This window comes from Rhinatrema bivittatum, chromosome 18 (assembly GCF_901001135.1).
Source record: "Rhinatrema bivittatum chromosome 18, aRhiBiv1.1, whole genome shotgun sequence".
Lineage (NCBI taxonomy): Eukaryota > Metazoa > Chordata > Amphibia > Gymnophiona > Rhinatrematidae > Rhinatrema > Rhinatrema bivittatum.
The window spans coordinates 1470623-1491134 of NC_042632.1; the positions used below are offsets into that span (position 1 = coordinate 1470623).

Here is a 20512-nt window from a genome sequence, read left to right on the forward strand (position 1 = left end):
CTCTTGCACATTTTTTACTTTTGTAGCTGCTCCTTTCAGTTTTTTTTTCTAACAATTTTTCTCATTTTATCAAAGTTTCCCTTGGAAAGTTTATCACGAGAGCCATGAATATGCATACTGTTCCTCTTCCAGTCATTAATTCAAATTTGATCATATTATGATCACTATTGCCAAGCAGCCCACCACCGTTACCTCTCTCACAAAGTCCTGTGCTCCACTGAGAATTAGATTTAAAATTGTTCCCTCTCTCGTTGGTTCCTGAACCAATTGCTCCATAAAACTATCATTTATTCCATCCAGGAACTTTATCTCTCTAGTGTGCCCCGATGATACATTTACCCAGTCTATATTGGGGTAATTGAAGTCTCCCATTATTACCGCACTACCAATTTGGTTAGCTTCACTAATTTGTCTTAGTATTTCACTGTCCATCTCACCATCTTGACCAGGTGGACGGTAGTATACTCCTATCACTATAGTCTTCCCCGACACAAGGGATTTCTACCCATAAAGATTTAATTTTGCATTTATTCTCATGCAGGATGTTTATCCTTTTGGATTCTATGCTATCCCGGACATAAAGCGCCACACCGCCTCCCAGGTGCTCCTCTCTGTCATTGCGATATAATTTGTACCCCGGTATAGCACTGTCCCATTGGTTATCCTCCTTCCACCATGTCATCATTCACTGCTATACATTCTAATTCTCCCATCTTAGTTCTTAGACTTCTGGCATATGGACTGCGCCTCTAGAATTGTATTTTTAAACAATGTCCAAGCCTGTTGAACACTTTTAACCTTTGCAGCTGCACCTTTCAGTTTTTTTCTAAAATTCCCTTTTGAAAGTTTAGTGTTAGAGCTGCAGATTTACTTATTGTCCCCCTTCCAGTTATTAGTTTAAATTTGATCATGTTATGATCAGTGTTGCCAAGTGGCCCCTCCACCGTTACCTCTCTCATCAAATCCTGTGTTCCACTAAGAATTAAATCTACAATAGCTCCCTCTCTTGTTGGTTCCTGAACCAATTGCTCCATGAAGCAATCATTTATTACATCCAGGAACTTTATGTCTCTAGCAAGTCCTGATGTTACATTTACCCAGTCAATATTGGGGTAATTGAAATCTCCCATTCTTATTGCACTGCCAAATTGGTTTGCTTCCCTGATTTCTCTTAGCATTTCATCATCTGTCTGACCATTTTGTCCAGGTGGACAGTAGTATACTCCTATCACTATACTCTTACCCAACATACATGGGATTTCTACCTATATAGATTCTACTGAGCATTTAGTCTCTTGTATGATTTTTATCCTGTTGGACTCTATACCCTCCTGGACATAAAGTGCCACACCCCCACCAAGTTGATTCTCCCTATCATTGCGATATAAGTTGTACCCTGATATAACACTATCCCATTGGTTATCCTCCTTCCACCAAGTCTGTGTGATGCCAATTATGTCAATCTCATCATTTGCTGCTACATCTTAGACTTCTGGCATTGGCATACAGACATTTCAAAGTGTGTTTTTTGTTTGTTTTAACAACCTGCTTTTCAGTTGTTTGGGATAATTCGGAAATCATTAGCTTCGGTGATTTTTTACATATAGGCATATGGACTATGCCATTTGTACATAGCATTTAATTTATTTGTATACTGTTTAACCGTTTATTCTCTCCTATCTCTTCCTTCTTCTCCAAGTTCTGCTACCCTTGTTATCTGTAACTGTTCCTTCGGTCACCACAGTTCTAGTTGATGTATTTAATGCACTCCCGTTTCATGTAAACCAGCAAGATATGTTCTCATGATTGCCGGTATATAAAAACCTTAAATAAATAAATAAATAAATAAACCTCTCTGTTGGGATGCCCTAACTCTTCTATTTGATTAGTATCCTTCAAGGATACATTTCTCCAAACCATGCACTGCTGAGTGACTGTTGGCTTTCCCCCTTAAAAACTTAACCGGCTATGTTTGAATATAGCCAGTTAGATTTTGAAGTTATCCACTCTTGTGTGGCTGAATAAATAGCTACTTATGCTAGCAACACTTTTATTGGGTGATGAGCCTTCTTGGAAATTCAGATAGTGATGCTTGACATGCTTATGGACTTGCCCATAGAAGCAGTCCTGTGCTTTTTTCCCTTATGACTATATATCAGTACCCCAGACTGTAAAACTCAGGGCCCATGTGGGTTGTCATCTGAATCCAATTCCTCTTCCCCCCACTGTCAAAGTGGAGGGCAATGTTGCAGTCACATCGAAAACATCACGCCTTATTTGTCAAGGGTAGTAATCGCCATGCCTTCTGTTAAGGGTAGTAACTGCCCGCACCAGCAAGTTACCCCCATGCACCCTTTTCATCAATTCTCTAGCCTTTAGGGATACACAGTGTTTTTCCCATGCCCCTTTGAATTCTTTGACTGAGTGGAGGAGTAGCCTAGAGGTTAGAGCAGTGGGCTACAGACCATGGTTCAAGTCCCACTGTTGCTCCCTTGTGACCTTGGGCAAGACAATTTACCCTCCATTGCCTCAGGTACAAACTTAGATTGTAAACCCTCTGAAGATAGGGAAATACCTATAGTACCTGAATGTAATCTGCTTTGATATGCTGAAAAAAGCGGAATATAAAAATCTAAATAAATAAATCTTCACCACCTCCTCCGGAAGGGCATTTCAGGCATCTACCACCCTCTCTGTGAAGAAATATTTCATGACGTTGGTTCTGAGTCGTCCCCACTGGAGTTTTATTTCATGACCCCCTAGTTCTACTGATTTCTTTCCAACAGAAAAGGTTCAAAGTTCATGCATCATACCTTTCAGGTATCTGAAGACAAACCACCCCCCCCCCCCCCCCATCCCCAAATCTGGAGTCTTCACCCTGGGAGAGAGGTTCTTTGGAGAGACTATACTGAGACTGAGTAACATTTTTCCACTGGATTTCTGGGACTTTTTTCACCTCATCAGGGATACTCCTGTCCCCGTGGGAGCCTTATTTTTCCAAGCCCTGGAGGGTAAGAGTTTCCTTTGCCTAGATATTAAAAGACCCTTGCACAGATAGAGAAAAGAGATTGGAACTGTATTTTCAACTTTTCGTGCCATGGTTTAATGTGAAACTGCCATTTTACTATTTAAAAATTCTGACTGTAAAGATTTCAATTGGACACTCACGCTGAGCCACCAGTGTATTTTGCTGGCACTCGTATTCCTTGAAGGTGAAAGACACTTGATACCTACCCAGGGCACTGAAAGAAGAGTCACCCCTGCCATCTTGGGCCTTGGAGAACTTATTCCGCTCCTCCACTGGAAAAGAACCCTGTCCTGGGGCCTGAGATTATGCTGGAATAGGAGAAATTAAAAGATAGGCCCCAGGACCCTGATACGCCTCTACCCTCCTGACTCCTAAATCAGAGAAGAGGTTACAAGAAAAGATTTTCTCAAAAAAATAGAGAGAGACAGAATACTTTTCCATGCTGGTGCTTGGATGAAAAAAGATTGAGGGAGCTCATAAGGCAATGTCTGCATGGGAACTCCTGCCCATGCTCAGTAGAACAAAAGCTCTACTAGCTAAGAGAAAAGTCTGTTCGGTGCCACCGGATGTCATCACCCATATGTCATGGCTAATTCAGCCCTGCTTGTCAACAGTATCTAAATTTACTTATACAATATTTTTTTATAAGCTGTTTACTAATGAATATTTATTTAACAACTTTTTTGAACTTGAGTAGCCAACAGAGAGGGTACACACAGAATATGTAAAAGAAATATTAAAGGTACTCACTGTGAACACCACCTTTAAGTTGTTCAGCAGATCGATCTCTTTTGGGAAACCTTTACTTCCCCATCTCACCAAATAGTTTTCACTGTTAAACAATAAATAAAAAAATAAATATAAATATGTAGATATATACTCACATATTTCTGAAAAAAGATGGGTTTGAGAAAAACAACAAGCCAGCAGCTGGAGCAGTGGTTCCCAACTTTTTTGTTTCATGGCACTTCTGGCACAGAGTTCACTTTGATGTGGCACAACAACCACTCCCCATCTCTTCTCTTCCCTTTCCTGCCATCCCATTGGCATCACCATCACTTTCCTTCTCCCAACACCTTGGCACCATCATCATCTTATTTATTTATTTAGTGCTTTTTTTATACCGACATTCATGATACAGATCATATCAAATCGGTTTACATGAAACAAGGGGGAAATAATTTTAACATGAACATAAAGATAGTGAAAGTTACAATAAAACAGGGGTACTCGAACTGGGAAGAAGAGGAGCCAGTGGTAGAGGAGATTCGGAACTAAACAATATCAATACAACAATATTTACAATAGCGGTAGTGGGGTGCGTTGAGTAGAGGGCCTTGGCGTGTGACTGTAGCTGGGGAGGTCCCAGATTAAGGGAAGGCTTGTTGAAATAGCCAAGTCTTGAGTTTTTTTCTGAACGTCAATAGACAGGGTTCTTGTCTGAGGTCAGGGGGCATAGCATTCCAAATGGTTGGTGCCGCTGTCGAAAGGCTCGTTCTTTGGTGGCTGAGTGGATTATAGATTTGGCTGGGGGGGGGGGGGTGAAGCGATCCCCTGTAAGCTTCTCTGATGGGTCTTAGAGAGGTGTGGAGAATGAGTGGGTATTGGATATCGATAGGGGTCTGGTTGTAAACTGATTTGTGAAGGATGGTGAGACATTTGTGTAAGATTCTAAAGTTTACAGGAAGCCAGTGCAGATTTTTGAGGATGGGGTGTGATGTGGTCTTTTCTGTTGGAATTTGTTAAGATTCTAGCGGTGAGTTTTGCAGCATCTGAAGAGGTTTGGTGGAAGAGGCGGGAAGACCTAGTAGAATTGAATTGCAATAGTCTAATTTGGAAAATATAATGGCCTGGAGTACCGAGCTGAAGTCCTGGAAGTACAGAAGCGGTTTGAGTCTTTTTAGCACCTGAAGTTTGAAGAAGCAGTCCTTGGTTGTGTTGTTGATGAACCTTTAGATTTAATTGATTATCGATTATAACACCGAGATCTCTTGCTTGGCTGACCAGGGTGTAGGTGTGGGTCACTGTGGCTGGGAGATATAAGGAGCAGTTCCGTCTTAGATGTGTTCAGAACTAGGTTTAGGTTAGTGAGGAGGTGGTTGATATCTTGGAGACAGTTGTCCCAGAACTTAAGTGTTGTTTGATGGAGGATTCGGTTATCGGGATCAGGATTTGTACGTCGTCTGCATAGAGTATTGTTTAAGTTTTAGATTCGTAAGCAACTGACAGAGGGGCGAAGGTATATATTGAAGAGTGTAGGTGACAGGGAGGAGCCCTGCGGTACTCCTCTTGTGGAGTTGATGCGTGGAGACTCTTTGTTATTGATTTTACTTTGTAGCCTCTGTTGCTGAGAAGGAGTCAAACCATTTGAGGCTATTCCTGTTATCCAGATGTCTGAAATCATTTGAGGAGAATGGAGTGATTTGTCGTGTCAAATGCAGCCGAGATGTCCAGAAGTACTAGAAGGAAGGAGTGCCCAGTGTCCAGTCCCATGATGAGGTGATCTCTCTCTTCCTCTGCCCTCCTGGCATCATCACCTTTCTCCTTTCCCTCTCTCCCACTCCCTGGCATCATCATTCATTTTCTCTAGCCCTCCACCTGACACCCCCCCCCCCCCCGCATCATCATCTTCCCTCTCCCACCATCTCTTTCCCCTTGCATTATCACCTTCTTTCTCCTTCTACACCCCTCCATCATCATCACCTTCCCTCTCCCTCCACCCTTCTCCCCCAACCCTGCACCCCATGTCATCATCACCTTCTCAATCCCTCCCTCCCTATCTTCCTGCACCTCTCTCTCACCATCATCATCATGCTTTTCCCTCTACCCCTCTCACCCACCTCCTGGCATCAATCATCATCATCATCACCTTCCCTCTTCCCAACCCCTTGACATCATCACCTTCCCTTTCACTCTACCCCTCTCCCCTACTCCCCAGGCATCATTATCACCTTCTTTCTCCCTCCATTCCTCTCCCCCACCCCCCCAGGCATCATCATTACTTCTTTCTCCCTCCACCCCATCATCATTACCTTTCCTCTCCAACCACCTCTTCCTCCCCCCCCTTGAATCATCACTATCACCTTCTCTCTTCCTCCTCCATCTCTTCTACTCACCCAGCATCATCACTTCCCTCTCTCTCTCTCTCCACCCCCTGGCATCATCACTTTCTCTTCCCTCTCTTTCTACTCCAATGCCAATCACCTTCTCTTCCCTTCCACCCCCTGGTATCACCTACCCTCTCCCTGATATTGATCATCACCTTTCCCTCTCTCGCCTCTCCTCTACCAACATCATCATAATTTTCCATTCCCCACCCCCCCCCCTGTCATCATCTTCTTTCCTCTTTCCCTCAACTTCAGTCCCTGGTTTCATCATCACTTCCCATGCTTCCCATCTATCTCCGCCTCCCCACCCCCTTGAATCATCATCATCTTCCCTCTGCCCTGACATCATCAACTTCCCTTTCCACCCCCACCCCCTCCTTCCCTCTCTCTCTCCCTCACACCTGGTGGCATATTCAACTTCCCTTTCCTCTCTCCAACCCCAATCCTTGTACAGAAGAAGTCCTTGAATACTGTGTACAATTCTGGTCGCCACATCTCAAAAAAAATATAGTTGTAATGGAGAAGGTGCAGAGAAGGGCGACCAAAATGAAACATAGAAACATAGAAATGACGGCAGAGAAGACCAAACGGCCCATCCAGTATGCCCAGCAAGCTTTTGCACTGTTTTTTTTCTCTCACATACTTATGTTTCTCTTGGCTCTTAGTAACCTTTTTTATTCTATTTCCCTTCCACTACCCGCCATTAATGTAGAGAGCAGTGTTGGAACTGCATCTAAGTGAAATAGCTTAATTAGTTAGGGGTATTAACCACTGCAATTAGCAAGCTACACCCATGCTTATCTGTTTATCCAGATTATGTAATTCAGTCCTTGTTGATTGTTGCTGAATATAGATCCACCTTTCTTCATTCCCCCTGCCATTGAAGCAGAGATCCATGCTGGCTATGCATTGAAAGTGAAGTATAAGTCTTGCTCCCCTGCCGTTGAAGCAGAGGGATATGCTGGATATGCGTGAAGTGTCAAACTTCCTCCCCTGCTGTTGAAGCAGAGAGCTATGCTGGATATGCGTGAAGTGTCAGACTTTCTCCCCTGCCGTTGAAGCAGAGAGCTATGCTGGATATGCATAGTGAAAGTGAAGTATCATGCATTGAAAGTGAAGTATTAGCTTATTTGGTTTGGGGTAGTAACCGCCGTAACAAGCAAGCTACTCCCCACTTTTTTGTGAATGCAAATCCTTTTTTCCACATTTCCTCATTGCCGCTGAAGTTTAGAGCAATGTTGGAGTCGTATTAACCGTGTGTATGTTTATTGAATAAGGATATTATCACCAGGTAGTAGCCATCGTTCCCGTGAGCCACCCCCTCTTCAGCTCCCCTATGAGGAAAGACTAAAGAGGTTAGGACTTTTCAGCTTGGAGAAGATATGGCTGAGGGGAGATATGATAGAGGTGTTTAAAATCATGAGAGGTCTAGAACGGGTAAATGTGAATCGGTTATTTACTCTTTTGGATAATAGAAGGACTAGGGGCACTCCATGAAGTTAGCATGTAGCACATTTAGAACTAATCAGAGAAAGTTCTTTTTCACTCAACGCACAATTAAACTCTGGAATTTGTTGCCAGGGGATGTGGTTCATGTAGTTAGTGTAGCTGGGTTTAAAAAGGATTGGATAAGTTCTTGGAGGAGAAGTCCATTACCTGCTATTCATTAAGTTGACTTTGAAAATAGCTACTGCTATTACTTGCATCAGTAGTAAGGGATAGACTTAGTTTTTGGGTGCTTGCCAGGTTATTATGGCCTGGATTGGCCATGTTGGAAACAGGATGCTGGGCTTGATGGACCCTTGGTCTGACCCAGACTGGCATGTTCTTATGGGAGCAGGCTTACTGAGTGCTGCTTCTTCCTCCTTTGCTAGCTTCCCTCTGCAATCTGAACTGCACTGGCAAGACTACAAGCCCCCCTCCACCCCCCACCATGCAATTTGTACTGTAGAAGAAAGCCAACAGAGGGGAAACAGGAGCAGCTGCTGATAAGTGCTGCTCTTTGATGCCCCCTCCTGGCAGGAGGACATCCTGCAGACCAAGAGGGAAATAGGAAATGAGACTGCAGCTGCCGCATGCCTGCACTTCAGCCATGGCACACCGGTTGGGAATCTCTGAGTGGGAGGCAACTGGTCCAAAAGTGACACAAGTTATCTCCATATCTGATTGTTAATTGCTTATGGTTTATTATATAGCAATACTATGAAATTCTGAATTTTCCTTTGTAATTGTGATAGCAGGACCCCAGACCCATTGGAAATAAGCCTGGATAAGTTACCAATCTATTGCTGTCTTCCAGGTTAAGACATAAGCAGGAGTCAAGCTAGGAAAGAGTGGAAGAAGGGAAGCAGGAGAGAAAAAATCACTATTATAGGCACCTCCCCCAAGTCTAATAGGGAGCCAGACAGGTTCTAGGGGAGAAGCTGAGGGAGGAGACTCTGAGATGAATGGATGGGGAAGTGGATAGGAAGGAGATAGAATATCTCTCTTCTTCCATGGAGGCTGAGCAGATAGAGGAGCAGGAGATTGCTGGAAGTCTGTTTCTTAGCAGAAGAAGATGAACTGATGGATATAGCAGAAACAGTGTAAGACCCAGGTATGCCTCTGGAAGGATTGAGAGCCTAAGTTGGCAATGGATGATGATAACTGAGGTTTTTAGAAGGGAAAAGACGCCTCAGTTACCTGGAGGGAGGAGGCCAACTAGAAGTCTGCTGCATAGTCTAGGCAGGCTGCAAAAGAAGCTACCAAAGAAAGCCAAGCTTTTGTGCTTACACTTCTTTGCATTATTTTCTTTGTGGATATAAACTTGCTCCTAAAGAAAGACTGTGCTGGGCAGAGCAAAAACTATGCTAACTACTCCTTTGTGAGGGAATACAAACAGCCTAGCTGGCTACTTCAAGCTGAGAATATAGAGTGTAGGACCAGCTTACCTGGAACAAGAAGGCTAAGAGACCGCTGTGACAGTAATGTAATAGATATTTATTTAGACTGGATCATGTCAAAAAGCATAGAACTGCTGGAGCCTAATGGTCTGAGCACATAGCCCCAAATGTTCCCCAACACTTATTTATTTGGTGGGGAAAGCATGCGGAGGCACAGCTGAGAATGCCAAGTAGAAAGAGCTGTGGGACCTTTGTACATCTTCAAGTCCTTTAACAATTCACCTGTCCATGCAGATTCTGTCATTGGATATCTTAGGTGCTTAATAACTAAGCTTTAATGACTAGGACATTAAAGAGTGGTTACCTAGTCTGCTTCCAGCATGAAGTATGGGACTGTGCTGGCAGTCAATGTTCTTGGAATGTCGGCGAGCCCTCCAGTCCAAAACAACCCTTTTCCCACATCTCGCAACCTGCAATCCACTGCACAGGACATGGGGCTGGGGGTAAATGTAAAAATATCTCCAGGTTCCCTAATTCCACCATCTGCCAAACATGGCAAGGGATCATACTAAAATCCATCTCTTTTCCTCACAAAACTTACTAACGTCTGAGACACGGCTTAGCTCAGAAATCATTTCCAAAGTCCAGAGCCATTTTTAAAATTTAAATATCTTGGGAGAAGGCATCGAGATGCTATGGTCTGCAATGTTTTTTAATTGTTTTGGGGAGATGAGGGAATACAGGTTCGAGTGCTATGCCTACATATGTATAATTCTTTTGAGGGGTAGCGAGGTAGTGAAGAATTGAGCCTGCTGGCTCAAGGTTTGTTTTTTTGACTTAACTGGATACCAAATTTTATAATAAATTCTAAAGTTATGTAGTTAAACACCTACCCAGATAATTTAGGACTGCTCTCTGCAATGAATGGACTTAGCTGGCTACGTTTAAGCTCCACCTCCAGAATTCTCCTGCAGACAGCCCTCCTCCCCCCCCCCCCCCCCCCCCAGAATGCTCCCGCAGCCAGTCCAGGGGAAGAAATATTGAATTCCCAGGTTTATCCGGCTAAGTCCCACATTTAGCCAGAGAAATCCTTTTGAATATTGACCTCACACTTTCCCTAGCAAGCCAGTACTCACCTGTTTACCCATCAGCAGATGCAGCTTCTGTTATCAGCACGCTCTCAGGACTGCTGAGGGAATGCTGATAAACCTTTTTGAAAGAAATGTGTATATAGGGCTTTGAATCTGATTTTTTTTTAATTTTATTTTGTCTTGTTTGTATGTTCAAATGCTGTTCTCTAATTATGAATGCTTATTGCAATCTGATACAATCAACATGGCTTGGGTTACATGGACTATAAATAAATAAATAAATAAATAAATAGATGAAATATTCCATCTCATATTTCTGTAATGATTTGTGATTGTTTATTTCATTTATTCATATGATGTATTATTGAAATTCTAATTCTAAAAAAACATTATATTTTCTTTTGGTGTGTTGATATCAGCAGTTGGACAAAAGATGGTGGTGGTGGTAGTGGGTTTGGCAGATAATCCTCACTCTCTTCCCTCACCCTCTGACAAGCATCCCCTCTGACATGGTCCCCTTACTTTAAACAATATAAAAGGTATGAAAACCAATCAACTCTGACCCATTCAGAATTATTTTAAATTGTTTTGAATTATGTTTGTCCTGAAAAACCAGTGCACACTGCTCAGGGCAACACTGGCATTTTTAAAAGTAATAGTTTCAAAGAGAACTTTTTTTTCTTCTGCAGTTAGTTCTGGGAAACCGGCCAGCACTTTGTTAGGAGTGATTTATGTCCCAGTATGGCAGAGTTCCTAGGCATAGCAGAATTTCCAGAGTCTGTGTCTTTAATTAACATTGGACTCTGGATATAACCATAATGATGTCTTTTGACTTTTAGGATGGACATGTGTCATTGCATTAGAAGTATTAGACGCCTAATACATATATATATTTAAATTACAGAAATGAAATAATGTGCCCTTTAGATAGAATTACTATACTAGATCAAAGCACATAAGTGTCTTGACGCAGTGAATCTGATGTATTCTATATCTATATTTTCTTGTACATTTAGAGGTTCAGTAACCTACGAGGTTAGAAGATTTAACATAAGAACATAAGAAATTGCCATGCTGAGTCAGACCAAGGGTCTATCAAGCCCAGCATCCTGTTTCCAACAGAGGCCAAACCAGGCCTCAAGAACCTGGCAATTACCCAAACACCAAGAACATCCCATGCTACTGATGCTAGTGATAGCAATGGCTCTTCTCTAAGTCAACTTGATTAATAGCAGTTAATGGACTTCTCCACCAAGAACTAATCCAAACCTTTTTTGAACCCAGCTACACTAACTGCACTAATCACATCCTCTCGCAACAAATTCCAGAGCTTTATTGTGCGTTGAGTGAAAAAGAATTTTCTCCAATTAGTCTTAAATGTGCTACTTGCTAACTGATTCATATCTACTTGTTCAAGACCTCTCATGATCTTAAAGACCTCTATCATATCCCCCCTCAGCCGTCTCTTCTCCAAGCTGAACAGCCCTAACCTCTTCAGCCTTTCCTCATAGGGGAGCCGTTCCATCCCCTTTATCATTTTGGTTGCCCTTCTCTGTATCTTCTCCATTTCTAAGTTAGCAGGTCATGGGCTTACTGTAAACTATTAAAAGTCCACAGCAGACAAGGGTATATAGGTAGTATGGTCCAAATACTCAGGGCAGCTGCTGTCCTATTCTGATTATGGCATGCCTGAGGCTTTGGCAAGAATTTTAACTCTTTGGTAAGCAATCACTTTGAATATCATTTTTGTATCATATGACTTGATCTGAATTAATTTAATTGATCTGACTTAATCAATTAAATTTATTAATTGAATGTAATTATATACTTTTCTCAAGTAAAATAAAAATTATTTTCCTAGCGTGTAGCAGATGGACTCAGGACCAATGGGTATAGTGTACTCCTGTTAGCAGTTGGAGACGGATCATATTTCAATCTGACGTCAGCCCCCAGTACATATACCCCTGCAGGAAGTGCAGCTCCCCAGTATTTTCCGTCTCCATAGCAGTTAGGGACTATCTGCACGCTCTCAGAGCGTTAGACCAAAATTAAAGAAAATTAAAGAAATTTAAAGAAGAAACCCACCTGAAGATGAGCCCCGCACTCCTGCGGTGATACCCTCGGGTCCCTCCCCCAGTTGAGTTTCCCGAGGTGATTTCCATGGTCCCTCGGAGGTGAGCCTCGGTCCGGTGGCCGATTCGCGGCAGGGACCTAGCCCCCGAACCCTCGGGTGCGGCGTAGAGGCAGCCTCGGTCCGGCGGCCGAATCGCGGCGAGGACTTAGCCCCCGATCTCGGGCGCGGCTGAGAGGCAGCGGGTGCACCCCCTCGAGCGCGGCGGTGAAGGTATTTGCCCTCTCCCCCCACAGCCGGAGACCGCCCAGAGCGCAACCGGGAAGCGCTGAAGACAAGTAAGGTGGAAATCTTCTACTTAATCTGATCTCCGAAGATCGAGGAAGAGCACAGGTCGGCGATCGGAATCTGTGCCACCGGGTTGATCCGCCCTAGCAGGGCTAGGCCCCAGCTGTTCCAGGGTCTGCCCACGTGGAGACCCTCCGAGGAGGTCGCCATATTGCCCGCATGCTCGCCGTCGCCATCTTGGCCTTGTTCGCCACGCCACTCGCCGTCCGATCCGAGCGCACAAATTAAGCTAAGCGCACAAAATTATTTGTGCGCATAATCTTAGGCGCACATAAAACCTTACGTGCATAAGTTATGCGCACATTTCAAGGCGCTCATCTACGGCTAGACGCACATCTGTGCGCACATTTCAGACGCAATGGAGCGCATAAGAACATACGCGCCCACAGAAATGGCACCTACAGAAACAGGAATAAAGCTCAAGGCCTCTGCCCAGCATGCCATATCAGAGCCGCACAGAGCGAGGAAGCCGATGCCCAATGCGCACACTGTGAGGAGGCCCTGGGAGATCCAGGTCAGGGCCAGTCCCACCCAGGGCCCAGTGCTAGCTCCTCAGGGGGCACCCCGGATCTAGCAGGCCCCTAGTGAGTCCACCCGACAAACGGGGTCCCCCAGGGAACAGGCACACCTCAACTTAGACCCAGCATCAATCTCTTGGATAGAGTTGTTTAAGGGGATTCACACCTTTGTCAAGATGCAAACTGAACCCCGGGCGGACCAGCCATATGCACCTCCGGAAGACCCTCACGCCCCAGGACCCTCGAGGCCTAGGCACAGGCTCCCACCACCCAGAAGCCCCACCTACGGGGACACAGACTTCTCTGAAGAGGAAGTTGAGCCCCTTGAGGAGGGGGAACTTCCCTCAGGGACAGAGCCACACCGAACCATGAGACGCTTCTTCTCAAAGGATGAGCTTCTGGACCTTGTATCCCAATGCCTATCGGAACTCACTATCCCTAGCCAAGGCACCTTGGGGGGAACCTAGAATGAACCCCCTGCTGGAGGGCCTGCGACAGACGTCTCGCCATTTTCCTCTCTTACAGGCGGCACAACAGCTAATTGACCTGGAGTGGAATGCGCCGGAGTCCTCATTCAAAGGGGGCCGAGCCTTATCGGCCATGTACCCCTGGACCCAGCGACCAAGGAGCTTCTGACGTGCCCTAGAGTGGACGCCATAGTCTGCGCGGTCACTAAGCGCATTACATCCCAGTGGAGGGAGGAGCGGCGCTCAAGGATGCACAACAACCGGCACCTGGAAGCCATACTGAAGCAATCATTTGAAGGTGGCAGCCATGTCCCTGCAGATTGCGGCCTGCTGCACTGTGGTGACACGTTCCTGTTTATCCCAAGCCAGGAACAACACCCCGGGAGAAGACATGGAATCAGCACTATCATTCCTCACTGATGCGGCCTCCGATCTAGTGCGCACAAGCAAGCCAGAGGAGTGACGTCCACAGTGGCAGCCAGGAGACAACTCTGGCTTCGAAATTGGTCTGCTGATGCCTCCTCCAAGACACGCCTCACGAGAATGCCCTTCAAAGGATCTTCGGCAGCGAACTAGAGAAACTGGCCAACAAATGGGGCGACTCCCCATTACCTCGCCTGCCGGAGGACAAGGCGAAGAGAAACCAGTGTCCCTTCCCCAGGTCCCACCAGAGGCAGAAGGTCACAGCGCTTCAACCCTTACAAGAACAACTATCAAGCGCCCCGCCCTATGGGCAGGCACCAGTCCTTTCGGAACAAGCCCAACAAGAGGGCAACCAGCTCGGGTCCAGGCCCCAGCTGCACCCCACAATGAGATTCAGCCAACCCATCCAAGGGAAGAAGCCATAGGGGGCAGGCTAAACCTATTCTACCGCAGATGGGTCGAGATAACTTTGGACAAGTGGGTCCTAGCCATCATCCGAGAGGGGTACTACCTGGACTTCTTTCGAACCCCTCCGGACAAGTTCGTGGAATCTCCCTGCCACGACCCCCACAAGAGGGCAGCAGTGGAAGCTACACTGACCAGACTGCTGGCCCTCGAGGCCATAACCCCGGTACCCACACGGGAAATAAATACTGGACACTACTCCATTTAGTTTATCATTCCCAAGAAAGAGGGTACATTCAGGCCCATCCTGGACCTCAAGTCGGTCAACCAACACCTAAGGATCCCACGCTTCCGCATGGAAACCCTACATTCGGTCATACGTGCAATACAACCAGGAGAGTTCCTCACATCCCTGGATCTGTTGGAGGCCTCCTTACACATCTCAATTCATCAGGAACACCAGCGCTACCTACGCTTCAAGGTCCTGAATCAACACTACCAGTTCCGGGCACTACCCTTCGGGTTAGCCACTGCCCCCCCTGGACGCTCACCAAGGTAATCGTAGTGGTGGCGGCAACACTCAGGAAGGAAGGAATCCTCGTTCATCCCTACCTGGACAATTGGCTGATCAGAGCAAAATCACCGGACAGCAAGCAACCAGCAGAGTCATAACTCTACTGGAAAGCCTAGGATGGGTAGTCAACACAAACAAGAGCTCCCTTCAGCCCTCGCAGTCGCTGGAATACCTAGGAGTCTGATTCAACACCAAGGAAGACAAGGTCAGCCTGACCCACATGAGGAGATCAAAGCTGTGGAACCGGCTCCAGACCTTACTGAGCGCCTCCCGTCCCACAGCATGGGATTACCTGCAAGTCCTCGGTCTAATGGCATCCACACTGGAAGTGGTGCCATGGGCACGAGCCCACTTGAGGCCCCTGCAACGCTCACTTCTATCACGGTGGAGTCCACGATCCCAGAACTACACCGTACGCCTACCACTACCGGCCAGAGTCCAGACCCAGCTACAGTGGTGGCTACAGACCAGCCACATGAGCCGGGGATCAAGGACTATCCTCCCCAACCTGGACCCTGCTCACCACAGATGCCAGTCTACACGGGTGGGGAGCACACTGCGAAGAGCTAACCGCCCAAGGGCGGTGGAACGAAGAAGAGGCGGGGTGGAACATCAACCGCCTAGAAGCACGGGCGGTAAGATTAGCCTGCCTGCGGTTCGCCCACAGACTTTGAGACAAAGCGGTCAGAGTGATGTCGGACAACGCCACGATGGTGGCCTACATCAACCAGCAGGGCGGAACCAGAAGCCAACAGGTCTCCTTAGAAATAGATCCCCTGATGGCCTGGGTGGAAGCAAATCTCCAGGACATCTCCGCCGTCCACATCGCCGGGAAGGACAACACTATGGCAGACTTCCTCAGCAGGGAAAGTCTAAACCCAGGAGAATGGAAGCTGTCACCCACAGCCTTCAAGATGATAGTGAATTGGTGGGGGACTCCAGACATGGATCTTCTAGCGAACAGATCCAACGCTCAAGTACCCAGATACTTCAGCCGCAGGCGAGATCCACAGTCCCAGGGGATCGACACCCTGGTACAGGCCTGGCCAACCGGGGACCCTGCTATACGCCTTTCCGCCGTGGCCCTTGCTGGGCGCAATCATTCACAAGATTCAGCGGCACAGGGGGCTAGTCCTTCTGGTGGCCCCGGACTGGCCAAGAAGACCCTGGTATGCAGACATGAGAAGACTACTGGCAGGGAATCCCCTACCCCTGCCTCCACAAAGAGACCTGCTACAACAAGGTCCCATCCTCCACGAGGATCCAGCTCAATTCTCTCTTACGATCTGGCCATTGAGAGGGCCCGCCTGAGAAAGAGGGGGGCAGTAATAGATACTCTCCTCCGAGCACGCAAGTTCTCCACATCTCTAACATACATAAGGATCTGGAGAGTCTTTGAGGCCTGGTGCGAAGACCACAAAGTTCCTGTGATCCTGGAATTCTTACAGAATGGACTACAGAAGGGGCTGTCCCTCAACTCCATCAAGGTACAGGTGGCCGCATTGTCATGCTACGGCTCCAGGAGCGAGGACGACAGCATAGCCTCACACCCAGATGTATCACGCTTCCTGAAAGGAGTCAAACACATTCGCCCACCACTAAAGTGGCCAGTGCCCCTGTGGAACTTCAACCTCGTCTTGGAATTCCTAGCGGGATCCGCCTTCAGACCCCTCTGAGGCCTGTCCCTCCGTCTGTTAACCTTGAAGACGGTGTTCTTGCTGGCCGTGTGCTCAGCCCGCCGCATCTCAGAGCTACAGGCACTGTCCTGCCGTGAGCCATTCCTCAGACTCACCCCGGGGACCATTCAGCTACGTACGGTTCCCTCCTTCCTCCCCAAAGTACTCTCACACTTCCACCTTAACCAAACCATCTCACTATCTATGATGGACGGCTTGAAGTCAGAAGAAGCCCGTAGTCTGCGCCATCTCGACATCGGCAGACTCCTATCCAGATATCTGGAGATGTCGGAACCAGTACGAAAGTCGCACCACCTTTTCGTCCTTCACAGCGGGAAGAGGCAAGGGGAAGCGGCCTCGCGGGCAACCATTGCCGCTGGATCAAGGAAGTCATCAAGGCGGCCTACGTAGAAGCGGGAAAACCACCACCTCTACAGGTCAAGGCCCATTCTACCAGAGCCCAGGCGGTTTCCTGGGCAGAAACTAGAATGCTGTCACCTGCCGAGATCTGCAGGGCGGCAACGTGGTCCTCCATCCATACCTTCTCCAGATTCTACCGTCTGGATGTTCAGGCTCGGGAGGCCACAGCATTTGCAAAGGCAATCCTAAGTGGACCACTGGCAGCCTCCCACCCAGTTCGAGAGTAACTTTTATACATCCCCATTGGTCCTGAGTCAATCTGCTACACGCTAGGAAATGGAGAAATTACTTACCTGATAATTTCGTTTTCCTTAGTGTAGACAGATAGACTCAGCAGCCCACCTCCTTCAACGAATCAAGGGTAAGCCATGCTTTCATTTACCTAGGGCATCCACCCTGCCGGGTGTCAACGTTTTCCCGTTGAGCACACTGGCGGTCTCCCAGCTATAGTCAACCAACCAGTTTCAAGTTAATCAAGTTAATCAAGTTTTTAACGTTCTAACAAAAGTTATCTAAGTTAACCATATTAAGTTAATCAATCAGTCTGTCACACATATATCCACAATGCTTTGCAAGGAAGAATACTGAGGAGCTGCACTTCCTGCAGGGGTATATGTACTGGGGGCTGACGTCAGATTGAAATCTGATCCGTCTCCAACTGCTAACAGGAGTACACTATACCCATTGGTCCTGAGTCCATCTGTCTACACTAAGGAAAACGAAATTATCAGGTAAGTAATTTCTCCAATTCTTCTTTTGAGAATATGTCTCTGAGTAAATCTGAGTGGTTCTGATCTCAAAAAAATCATTAACTGAGCTCAATAAATGCATTAACTCTTAGGAGCTGTTGTTGCACTTTGGAGGGTGGATCCCTTGCCCGAGGTGCAGTTGCCCACCCTGGAGGAAACCCCCACAGGTCCTCACCATCAGTAGGCGAGACCAGGATGGAGCAGAAACCCTGCTGGAGCTTCACCACTACCAGCCCACATTCCTCTCACATTCAGCCCTTGGGTACCGGGGCTGGCTGGATTTACGTGGAGTCTCTGGAACACGAGGAGATGAAGCTAGGAGCGGGTCTGGAAGCTGGCGTGAGGACTTGATGGTAGAGTCGTAAGAGAAGGGCGGAGCAGGCAGTAGGTCTCAAAGTCAGATTACCAGGCATGGGTCAGGAGAGGCGGGGTAGTACTCGTAGTCGTGGTTCCAGGCGCAAGGCAATGGTCAGGCGGAAAGAACCAATCGTACCCTGAAGCAATTCCTAATATCCTATGTTAACGCCCGCCAAGACAACTGGGCCTGCCTCCTTCCCTGGGCTGAGTTTTCCCACAATTCGCACCCCTGTACCACCACCGAAGCATCACCCAAATCATTTATGGGAAACAACCCATTCCTCCTCTACCTCTCCCTTTGTCTGTCCCCTCTCCGGCAGCTCAGATGACGGCAGTATAAACTAAAAGGACTTTGGACCTACACCCAGCAGATGCTTCAAGAGGCAGCCCGGTTGGCCAAGAAATTTGCTGACCGTCACCGGAGACCAGCGCCCCAATTCCGACAAGGGGAGAAGGTGTGGCTCAGCACCCGGCACATTTTTGTTCTCAATGAGAGTACTTTCTAGTATGGGAGGGCTTCGACCCCGAGGACAATTCTTGGGAACCATCCACCAACATCCTTGATAGGAATCTTATCAAGTGGTTCCATGAGGATCACCCCGGAAAGCCCAGAGCTTCAAGTGGGAGGCCGCGGTCCCTTTAAATTCTGTGCAGAGTCGCACGCGCAGGCCTAGAGAATCCCAGAGCACGGCCTGCGCAATCAGGAAGGTCCCGGCAGCAGGGCCTACCAATGCAGCAGCAGGAGAGGCCGTGAGGGAGCAAACCTGGAATGGCTGGCCACCGCCACCAGTGTGCCCAGCCCCAAGGGAGCAGCGCTGCAGAGGTGAGTGGAGGAGGCCGGTCACGGGGAGCTGCAACCGGCATGTGTTCTAATGTGTTATTTTATGTGACATGGGTTTCTAATGTCAGGAGAATAACCTTTAAGGGCACCCCACTAATAATGTCTCTCCACTTAGAAATACCTATCAGAACAAGGACCAAGACACCTCTCTCTCTCATCATCTCTCTTCTTATCCCACCCCAATCTTTGTCCTCTTTCTGAAGTGCCAGCATATCCTTTTCTTTTCCCCCCATCCTAAACCCACCCAGTATCCTCTCTTTCTCTCTCCACCCTGCCATCTCTTAGTAACTTCTCTCTGTCTTTCCATACCCAAACGCACTCAGCACCTGCTTAGTACACTTTCTTTCCACCTCCCACTCACTTAGCCTTCTTTTATCATCCCACAACCTACCACTACACAATACATTATCTTGCCACCCTACTATCCACTCAGCACCTGCAATCTTGCCATGCTATCTCACCCAGTACCCTATCTCTCTTCTCTCCACACTTGTATTTATTTGATTTATTTATATACTCAGGAACTTCAAAGCGAATAACATTCAGGTACTGTAGGTATTTTCCTATCTCCCAAGATCTTACAATCTAAGGGGGTCATTTACTATGATGTGATATTTTATCACTGGAGGTGACAAAAATCATGGGCTGCAATATAAAACACCATGGATGGCATTCCTGCTGTATTTTCCACTCTGTGGTAAAATATTGTGGCAGCTTCCCTGTGATATTTTTTCATCACAAAATAATTCTGCAAGGAAATGGAGAAAATATGCACACTGGCGGCCTTCTTCACCACCAGTGGCCCAAAAGCAACAACCTCCACCATGTCAAACTTGTCACTGGTAATCTAGCTAGACACCATCCATCACCTGCTACTTGTTGAGGCAGCTAAATATAGGAAAAGGTAAAAAAAAATAGAATCGATGATTGCACAGCAATGCCCCGCCCTCCCCTCCCAAATCCCACCATTGTCAACAATCCCCCCCCCCCATCCAAACCCCTCCCTTAGTCAGTTCTTCCCTGATCCAAACCCCCTCCCTGGTAGAAAGGATTCCTCCCTGACCCCTCCATCCTAGCCCACCCTCCAGACCCCTAATATCATATAATACGCTCCTGCTACTTGAGTGGGGTACCTGGTGTCCAGTGGGGCTCAGAGCACCTCCTAGCCTCCAGGCTGGTTGCTACCATCTTGCAAAATGGCACTGACCATCATTTGTCCCTATCACGACAGAGAAAAGGCCGGTCAGCAACATTTTGGAAAATGGCACAGGCCTGTCCAGAGGCTAGGGGGCGCTCCAGGCCTCACTAGACACCACAGACCTCACTAGACTACCAAAGAGTTATTATAAGATGGGGGGGTAGTCCAGAGCGTGGGTTAGGTTGTTCAGGGGTGGCCTTCCTTCAAGGAGATGGAGCGTGTGTCCTAGCTTCAAGGTGGGGTTTGAGAAGGAGGGGTTAATTATTGTGGAAGGTTTGGGAAAGAGGGGTGAAGTGTTGCTGGCTCACTCAGTTTTTCAAATTTGTTTTACATTTTAACTTTCAGCCACCTCTACTA

The 20512-nt window shown here is 47.1% G+C and overlaps 1 protein-coding gene across 1 annotated transcript in view; it reads right to left on the reverse strand.

Moving 5' to 3' along the window:
* Positions 1–20512, reverse strand: part of LOC115079628 (dedicator of cytokinesis protein 2-like) — a 991955-nt gene that overhangs the window by 736563 nt on the left and 234880 nt on the right. Inside the window, 1 exon segment of the mRNA XM_029583335.1 lies at positions 3779–3860. Coding sequence (XP_029439195.1) covers positions 3779–3860 — 82 coding nt within the window.